General features: G+C 40.6%; 1 protein-coding gene across 1 annotated transcript; it reads left to right on the forward strand.

Moving 5' to 3' along the window:
• The first annotated feature begins 3,132 nt into the window (after nucleotides 1-3,132).
• Nucleotides 3,133-10,329, forward strand: camlg (calcium modulating ligand). Its single transcript, XM_047379968.1, has 4 exons — nucleotides 3,133-3,454; nucleotides 4,958-5,418; nucleotides 5,571-5,636; nucleotides 7,196-10,329. Exons 1-4 carry the CDS (start codon nucleotides 3,304-3,306, stop codon nucleotides 7,385-7,387), a joined length of 870 nt encoding a protein of 289 aa, XP_047235924.1. The 5' UTR covers nucleotides 3,133-3,303; the 3' UTR covers nucleotides 7,388-10,329.

Raw genomic sequence — 10,329 nt, forward strand, 5'->3', positions numbered from 1 at the left:
ACTCTTTCAAGTCTTCTCCCTTTTTATAAGCGGCAATGGGATAGTGGATTACAGCATAATAAGCGAGGTCGGCCCCACTAGTCAGATGCACTTTGGTTGGTTTGTTCTGGCTCACTTGTTTTCTCAGCTCTCGAACCTCTTGTTTGTAATTTTCCCCTGCCTGGGCTCTTAACCTCTTTCTGAATTTGGTATTGTGGATCTTGAAGTTGTCATTTGTGAAAACTAACAGTCCGTCTCCCTCTATGCCCCAGGGGTCTCCGATAACTTGGTAGAGTCGAGTCCCATTTTGCAGGGAAATTCGTCTTGCATCTGTGGGCATCGGGTCTAGGACTTTCCTCATCATGACTCTGTCTGACTTCTGACTAACCTTTCTTGGCTCTTTTCCTTCAAAATCCGTCTTTCCTGTCATTTTGGGTTGGTTATTGACACTGTTTTCTTTGGCTTCTTGTTCATGCTGGAAGGTAAGATCTCTTACTTTACTTTGTGTGGGGTCATGCTCCTTGTGGCTTGAGGTGTTGGCCATATGTTGGAGGCTTCCCTTATGGCGCTCGAGGGCTGCTGATAAGAGGGCTCTTTGCCTGGCAGTCTGTTTTAGTTCTTGTCTGGCCAGAGCAATCTGTTGAAGTATGTTATCCTTCGGCTTTGTGATGTATGGGGTAATAGTTGGTCCTTTGCTGGGTTCAGCTTTTCTTTGGTCTTGCTCTTGTTCTGACTCGTTGCCCTCTTCTTCACTCTCTGTTTCTTCAGTTAAATCATAAGTTGGTATCTCTAAGTGAGTTCTGTGGTCTTTCCTTTGATCCGGTCCGCCAGACTCACTACACTCCTCAAGTAAACTCACTTTGTCGCCGTTTGGATGGCTCGGAGCCTTTCTTTGAACTGGCTCATCTTTCTGATCTCCATTTCATACTCTTTTAACCTTGCCGTGGCTCTGGTGTTGGGGCTTGTAAGGTACCCGTTCGGTCCAGAGTCACTACACTCCTCAAGCAAACTCTCTTTGTCATCATCTTGGATGGCTCGGAGCTTTTCTTTGAACTGGCTCATCTTTCTGATCTCCATTTCATACTCTTTTAACCTTGCCGTGGCTCTGGTGTTGGGGCTTGTGAGGTACCCGTTCAGTACAGACTCACTAGAAACCATCTTTACGATCGGGTCATATTTTTCGGATGGACTGTACAGTGACATCAGTTTCCCCAGTCCCCGTAGTTCAATGTACCCTGTCCACCACCGTAACCATCGACCAATTTCTTCCTTCTTCTGCACTGCCTTGGGGCATGGTACCACGACAAGTCTATATCCATGTTTTATCTCTGAACAATAAAATGCGTCATCTCTTTGGAGGTGATCTGTTAGCTCACTTTCTAATGCTTCTTTCGATTGCTCTTTGTTGAAATTGAAGAACATTTGCTTTACCGATGAAGCCCATGTTGAATATCCGTCCCCACCTAACAGCACCTCGGTAGGTATGTGGTGTAGCTCTAACTGTGTTAGAGCTACACCACAACGTGAATAAACCATAGTGTAAAAACGCTCTGCTGCTCTTGTTTGTGGTCGGCCATTTTTGTTTCATGTTTGCCTTCTCAGAAAGCTGCTCAGCAGCTCTGTTTCTACTCATTCTTTTTAGTTGCTTTGTTGAATGCAAATGTTAATAGACGCTATATGTTCCATAGACCTGTGGGGACTGACTATATGTGACGTATGTTTGAGATGTTAATTTCTCTTTATGAATATTTATCCTGGTGGCATCAAAACTCCGATCATTTGTTTAATGTGCTTATTATACATTATACTATACTTTGTATTTTACCTTAAGAGTTGGTTCCTTATTTGGCATCTACTGGAAAACGTCAGAATGATATTTGTTAGTTAGAGAACCCGAGAGAGTCTCAAATAAGCTTTGAAAGCTTTGGATCCTCACATTGAGAGCTTTTTGGACTGAGGTAAAGTCAAACCATTCCTGCATTTAACAAAGCCTCAAATAAATAAGGCGTTTCCAGCTGCTCATCAGTTATTTTTAAGTCATGGAGCTGTCCAGGGTGCTTAAGCTGTGACTGTTTTCCAGCTTTTTCCTACCTATGTCAGTGTTTTAACTCCATGGTTGTTGTCTGCTATGCATTAAAACGTGGGGTGACATTCTGTGGATCCACAGCTATAAGAAAATCTCATTTTCTACACTGAGGAACATTTATTCTGATCACAGATGCTCAGTTCTTCACCTGCTGAACGTAAAGCTGATAAAACTGGCTTCTGGAATAACCTAACCAAAACACTGAAAGAGCAGAAAGATCTTCCTTTAAACACATCTACTTCATCAGCCACAAGCAGACTGCAGCTCTACTGAACAAAGGAATGTTGGTTAAAAACAAACTGGACTATGATGATGACATATTTCTGTTCTTTAGTTATGATCAGAAATGTACAGCGACATGAGACCCGACATTAAAATATTAAAATACTCTGATTAAAGTCTTGAAGTTTAAGCCTTCATAACTTGGTGAGTTTAGGTCCTATCAGGATGAGACACATATGGCTCTCTTCAGCAGAACTAGTACTTTCTGATGGAACCAGTTTGAGATCTGTAGATCTTTGCCTTCTTTAGTTATGATCAGAAATGTACAGCGACCGGAGACCCGACATTAACTTGTTAAAATACTCTGATTAAAGTCTTGATTTTGTTGTTTTGTTTTGTGTGGCTTAACGTGAGTCACATGAAGCCCACACTCCAGCCACTGTCTATGCCTTGTGAACCTGAGCAAAACAAATGAATGGACTTTGGTCTCAACCCACCCATAACTTTCCATTATTATGTTTTTTAACAGCAATCACAATAGCCAACATATTTGGCAGTGGCTCCTTGTTGAGGGTGTTAAAGTCTGTATGCTGGACAAATGTACCGTCAGCAGTCTTCCCCAAGATTGTGGCGAACACAGGGCTAAAACATTTATGAATTAAAAAACTATTTTATTTTATTTTTTTATTAAACCTATGTATTATTCTATATATATATATATTGGTTTTCATCAGCTGTAAGCCTCACTGATAGCATTTTTTGAATTTAAATACTAATATTAAGTAACTTCTGATGTGGCTGGATTTTCCGGTGAGCAGCGCTCAGGACGGAAAAATACCTTCTTCATTCTCGTCCGTTCTTCATGACGTCATTATTGAGCGCCGCATTCCTTCATTCTGTCACGTTTGCTGTCCAATATTAATCTCTCTGAGGCTTTTGTCTCACCGACAGCGAGCTGAAAGCCCACCGGTTGTGTTTTCGGTGATTACCCCGTGAAGTGTAAGCTGGACCTGAGCATGGAGTCCGTGGAATCCGCGGAGGAGAAGACGGGCTCCATGTCTGCGGCTCAGCTCAGAGCGGAGAGAAGGAGGAGGAAACTGCTGCTGACCTCGGAGGACAGGATGAACAGGATCGTGGGCTTCGCCAAAAACGACCCCAACAACAGTGGTACGCAGTCACACTGAGGTCACACTGAGGTCACACTGAGGTTACACTGAGGTTACACTGAGGACCCTCATGTTGGAGCCTTCAGGCCGAAAAGTCTGGCTAACTATTTAGATTTATGATTTCAGAATTTATTGCTCGATAAAATGAATCAGAAATAAAACGTAGCATCTTCTTCCAGTGCGGGACTCACACCCATAGATAGGCTGTCCGCATCTGAATGCATGAAAAGAATAGAAGAAAAAAAAGGGTCTTTTCTGCCTGTTTTTAAAATTATACAGACTCTAAAAATATACTATATTTATAGATAGATAGATCTATCTATAAATAAACCAGCCATTCAAACACTGGGGATGCAACTACGTCTCATAGATATATAGAGGAAAACATACTTGTTTCATAATATTTCTTGGGACACTAGGCGGGTGACTAGCTGAGTCATCCTGTCCTTTTTTCACATTTTTTAGGATATAAATCTTGGGTAAGGCTTGGTAAATTGGCATACTCCTATTTGTTTCAATTTTATAAACTACTCAATATGTACATTGACCTTATATTACTCATCTGACCGTTGAAACATCAAATGTTTTAAAAAATCAAGGGTTGCATGTCTTATTATGTGCTTTTTCAATGGTTAAGTCCCAAATAAGTGTGGAAACTGTGCTGTGAATTATATCTCTTTTATGTGTTATCATGTCAGACAGAGATTACGTCCATAAATGCAAAATGCTGTTTAGGGGAAATAAGGTATTGTCCTGGTGTGAAAAACTAATTGCCACCTAAACCTAATGACTGGTTGTGCCACTTGTGGCGGCAGCAACTGCCTCTTTTACACCACTGCAGATACATTTCGGCCCACTCCTCTTTGCAGAATTCTTTTTATTAATCCAAATTGGAAGGATTTTGTGCATGAATGGTCCATTTAAAGTTATCCTGCAGCATCTCAGTTGGCTTTAGGTTTTTGACTAGGCCACTCAAAATTTTTAATTTTCTTTTCCTATTTTATTTTGTTTTATTTTTTTCGTCTTGAGACAGTCGGAGGTGGACTTGGTGTGCTTTAGCTCATTTTCTTGTTGCGTAATCCAAGTGCTCCTGAGCATAAAGTCACAAAATGATAGGCGTTCAGGTACAGATGTTTTTTGGCTAGTTTGAGTCAGGTCTTTGACGTTTGTTTTTGGTCAGCAATGGTTACCATTTTTCCCGGTCTCTGATTGTTCAATCATGAGCACTGACCATAATTGAGGTAAGTGGTGCCTGCTGTGTTTTAGATGTTGTTCTGGGCTCGTTTGTGACCTCCTGGATGAGTAGTCAGTGCATGACTTAGATTAGCCAGCCATTCGAGGGTAGTTTCATCACACGTTTGTGTTTTCTACATTTGTGGATATTGGCTCTCACTCTGGTTTGTTTTAATAAATAGTCTTCAGCTTAGGCAATGACTTTGCTCCTGATATAATGAATAACTGCTCACACCAGGAAGGCTGGAAAATTATAATATTCTCTCTGCAGGAGCCTCCCAGCATCCCACAGAACCCCACTTCCATCTTGATCTCGACAGAACAGAGCCGTGGTCTTCGTCTTCGCCTTCCTCAAGACCTTCTCCCTTCCTGTCTGAGACTCCAGGTGCCCGCTCCCACACTGCCACCCCAGAGAAGAGGGGCTCGCCTCTTCCAGACTTCAGTGAGCTTCGCAGAGCGTCTCTGGAAGACGACATTGGAGGAGGTCTCCGACAAAGAGCAAAGGGTGAGCGGGCGGCATCAGATGAGGTCAGCAGTTCTCCACGCCGAGGCCTCCACCAGTACTTGTCTCGCTTCGATGACGCTATGAAACTTAGGAGTCAGCTGGCCAATGAGAAGCCGGCTCAGGAGGAAGGTTCTGATATAGAGGAGTTTGATCCATTTAGGGTGTTTAGGCTTGTCGGCAGCGTCCTCCTCGCTGTTTTCGTCAGGGTTTTCGTCTGCAAGTATCTGGTAGGTCTACCTGCTGTAAATGTGACACTACAGGCTCTAATTTGTGTTTTTGACATATCAAATGATATTTAAAGAAACACAGAAAAGCAGATTTAAAAAACGTCTCATGTTGGAAGCTGAAGTAACACTTCTCCTTGACTTCTCTCTTCTAGTCAATATTTGCTCCATTTCTGACCCTTGAATTGGCCTACATGGGATTGTCAAAATACTTTCCAAAGGTAAAGTTACACTCTATATTGTCTATTAACTGAATAACCAATAATGCTTGTTTGCAGCAGAGTTTTTAATCTGGATACAGGTTTACCAAAATAGTTTATTATTTGAGTATGAAACTAGTTTTATCATACCCTGTAAAATTCAACAAAAAAAATACAACTCTTTGAGAAACTAAGGAAAATAAAAAACCTGTAATCTGGTTGTGCACACCCTTAAAGCTATGCTTTATTAAATTCAGTTCCGTTCATTTATTTAGTCTAATTCATTTCCAGTTATTCTGAAAAAACACAATAAATCAATATTATACCATCACAATTGGCCTTTTTCCACTGGCTCGTTTTAACCGGCCCGGCTCCACTCCACTCAGTTTTGTTCTACTCTGTACATGGTGGTATTGTTTTGCGTGTTTTGGGGGAAGATTTTGTGCCTCTGATCAGCTGATTTAGGATGTTCTTAAATACAGTGCCCCGCCTGCATGTAATACAGAAAGCTGCTGTGTTCTTTTCCTTTTCTTTCAGGCAAAGGGGCAAATCTAATCATATAAACAGATTAGATTCAATCTCACACGTTCGTACTGATTATAAAGCATCTTTTGAGTTGGTTTCAGCATTCAGTCCTCTAACGTTTGCAGCTGCACTCAGATAACTAAAGTTCAGCTGTTCTGGTAGGATTTTCCTCTTATTTGCTTCCTTTTGATTGAACTGTAGTGAGAAGATGCAAAGGATTATAAGGTTCTCATCATACAAAGGTAGAACTGGTTATATTGCACATGAGACAACAATCTCCTGTATCCTCCAAGGACTAAGGTTGCATTTATTGCCAAAGAAAACAGCCCAACTTGTGAAATATTGTGGGAGAATCTGCTAGGATCTGATGAAACCAAAATAAAACCTTTGGGGGTCCGATGAAAAACAGATGTAACCCTGATAACAGCCCCATCCCCACCAGAAGAACACAATAACCAGGGGAAACATGGTGGTGGCTACATCATGGTGTGGTGTTAGTCTTCTTTAAATGGAGCCAGGTTGATACTATTATGAACATGTTCAAATACCTTTTGGTTTTGACAGAAAACTAAAGAATTGAAAAAGAGTAACCATAGTCTGTTCATTTGTTTGCAAAGAAAGAACCAGGAAATAGTTTTTTTTAATATTTTTTTTTCTCTGACAGATTTGATTGTTTTTCAGTTGAATTGTTCAGGACGTACTTCACAATAATACTGGTGATGGTTTTAAAATTAGTTCTTATTATTTACATTTTTATGTAAAAATGGCATTTTAACAGGGGTTTTTGCACTTTTAATATCTATTTTTAAATTTTTATTTGACATAATAAAGCTGAACCATCAAGGATGGTTCTGTACACTTTATAATAATTAGGATTGTTTCTCACCCTCTCAGATTATCGTTAGTTTGGGCCTGAGTGCGACCTGTACACAGAAATCTATCGTATTTATGGATGTTCGCTGCTTCTTCTTTGTTTTCTTTGTACCACTGTCTTAAATATAGTTTGCATTTTCTGGATCAGCTGCAGGATAATGCATGTTTTTCTGCTCGTTCAGGTAGAGAAGAAGATCAAAACCACTGTGCTAACCGCTGCCCTGCTGCTGTCCGGCATCCCTGCCGAAGTCATCAACCGCTCCATGGACACCTACAGGAGGATGGGCGACGTCTTCTCCGATCTCTGTGTTTATTTCTTCACCTTCATCATCTCTCATGAGATCTTGTCGCTCTTCGGCTCAGAGACTCCCTGACAGAACCCCGGCGCAGCTTCTTCTTGCCCCTCTCGCTTGTCCCCCTCATACCAACATGGCATACTCGGTTGCGCCCTCGTGTTTTTTTTTCTCTGTTGTTTACATTGTTATGATCAGGGCTGCACTCCTCCTAGATGAGCTCTTCAGGTTTTAATGTAATCAGAGTCCAGCGTAGATACCAGACCTGCATGTTGATTTTACTGCTTACAGAAAAAGCTCAGGAAGAGGTGGGACATTTTTTGTTTCATGACTGGGTCCATCTTTGTGGTTATTAAAATAGGCATAGCACTAATATAAAACTGCACACTGGAAAGCCACAGATTCCAGTTGACCCCTGAAAATGAAAAGGAGAATAAGTATTCAACCTAGGTTCAGTTGTAAAGAAATCTTCAAATCTTCTATGTTTACTAAAAAATAAATTGCCAGGTCGCAAACTGACTTGCTGTCTGTTACAAGTCAAGCTAAACCAGTAATGATTGTAGAGAAATGGTGTGAAGTGGGCTTTTGTTTTTTCTCCTCAGCTGACAATCACATGAAGTATCCGTTTGCTCCGAGTTATTTTACAGCCTTTATAAGCTGCAGAGTTTCAAACAAAACTTTATTTTAGTTTTAGCCGAAATTACAACAAGCAAACTGTGACAACATGAGCATCTTATTTTTAAAGGACTTGCACTGCTTTCTGTTGATAATGCAAACTTTACATCGGTTGCTGGGTTAACCTAAAATAGAAAAACATGCAGATTCTACGTTGTTGATGAATATTTCAATAACGGTTTGGGTTGAAAGTACCGGTTTGGTTTCCATCGTCATGATGTCCACAAAACTCCGTGTGAACATCAGGGGCAGCAAAGGTCCTTCCAGCTGGTTGATTGAGATATTGCCTGCACCCATAATGCAATGACCACAGCAATTTGAAATATTGTGGTTGGGATCATTAGATGTTGGAAACAAACAGCTGTTGGTTCAACAAATACAATTCATTCTGCAGAAGGTTGGCAGGTGATTGGTTCCATTTTCGTCAAACTCTTCTAATTATTTACAGTCAGCAACAAGCTTCAGTCTGTAGACCAGAAATTCCCAGTTTTTTGACCAACCTTTGGAGCTTCGAACAGCTTTCTTGAACGTCCATCATAGCCTCAAGTCTTCTGATGTCTCAGTTTCCTTCCCTGTATTTAGTTCCATCCATCTTCCCATCAACTCTGACCAGCTTCTCTGTCCCTGCTGTAAAATGGCATCCCCACAGCAAGATGCTGCGACCACCATGTTGAAGCATAGTATGGTGTGGTCATTGTGATGTGCAGCGTTAGTTTTCCCTTACATATATCCCATATGGCTTGTGGTGGGTTTCTTTCAGTAATGCCACTCCTCCATAGTGACCAGATTTGCAGAATAGACCCCTAATAGTTATCCTGTTATTTGTCCAAAAGCCTCGAAATGATCAGAACCTGCTCTGTAATGATTTGATTGACTTGGTCATAATTGTTCTTTTTACAAAGAATCATAGGGATACAGCAAATTTTGAAGGTTTAAATTACTTTTCAAATTTAGATAAATGTATTCCTTTGAGCTTTGTTCTAAGATTGATTTTGAACATTTTGATTCTGTGGATGTGTTCTGGGCCAGAGCAGGAAAGAGATGTTTACCAGTGGGGGCACCTGAAAGAGAAAAGAAAAGTGGGAACGTGACTGGAGGGGTTTGCTGGTCATTTTGCCCCTTGCCTTTGGCCTTTCCGGACCCGACTTGTTTGGGGAGGTTTCGTGGCGTTTTAACAACCGAGAATTGAAAGTATTCTTCTGGAATCTACTCCTGTGCTGATGTTAAAAACAAATGTGACGGTAAATATTATCTATCAGCAGGAGGCTGTTCAGAGTTATTTTAGTTTACTTAGAGCACACTAAACACAAAAAGGGATCAGAACCATAACCAGTAGAAATAGGGTATAATATAGTCTTCAGAAAACATTATACTATTGCTTTAAAGGAGAAATTCTACCATTTTTATGATTAACCATCTCCACAATTAGTTAATATACTTGACTACCAAGGGAAATAGACTGATATGGGGTGGTTAAGGACATAGATATGAAATGGTTTGTTCGTGGGACCCATACAGAAACCATGTCGTCCCATTCCTCAAATGAAGCTGGGTTACAGACTGGCGAAGCGGCCGGTTGACTTGGAGCCGAGTGCAATTGCTTATCACTAGTTTCGACAATATAAACGATGGAGAAATGTGTCATTTTTTAACAATTTTTGGGATCCGTTAGAGCGTCAGGGAGGCGAATGAGCTCAAGAACTTTAAACAGTCTTAATGTTTTACATGGAGGTAGTAAAGAATGTGGAAGAAATGAAGGAAATGACATCTCTGTGTTCTAGGATACTTCTGTAGTTGTTTACCTTAGATAATCGTCTCTCCCTCCTGTAGATGAAGCCATTTAAAAGGACGTCTGTTTAATAACTGCTGAATGTGAATTGTGTGCTTTTCTAGCATCCACAGAAGTGGGCCACCTGCATTAAGAACAATTTGTTGTTTTTCTCCAAGTCTGAAGAAGCATTTAGTCGTGGAACTTGTTATAATTAAAGTTAGTATTGCATCGGGTGTCTGTGAGCTTAAAGCTGCTGTGCATTTCATGTGGGATGGGGATGAGCCAGTTTACTGGTGTTAGATAATCCTTCCTTCAAGCCTTACAGTGTTTCTTCTGGTGTCATGTTCCTGCTTCTTCTAACTTAATCCTAAATGAATATTTTAATGTTATCTTTTTTCCATGTAAATGAATTGGTGTGATTTATTCTACAGCTTGTCTGCTCTGTTTGAGTTTTTTTTTTTGTGGATAAATTGACTTAAAAGCTGTTTTTAATGGCTGTCGTGTCGCTAAGATAGTTTTAAGGCGATGTTTCAAGCTGAGCAGTTCGTACCAAATAAACGGCACCTTGTGTGACTTA

Source organism: Girardinichthys multiradiatus, chromosome 11 (assembly GCF_021462225.1).
Source record: "Girardinichthys multiradiatus isolate DD_20200921_A chromosome 11, DD_fGirMul_XY1, whole genome shotgun sequence".
Taxonomy (NCBI): Eukaryota; Metazoa; Chordata; class Actinopteri; order Cyprinodontiformes; family Goodeidae; genus Girardinichthys; species Girardinichthys multiradiatus.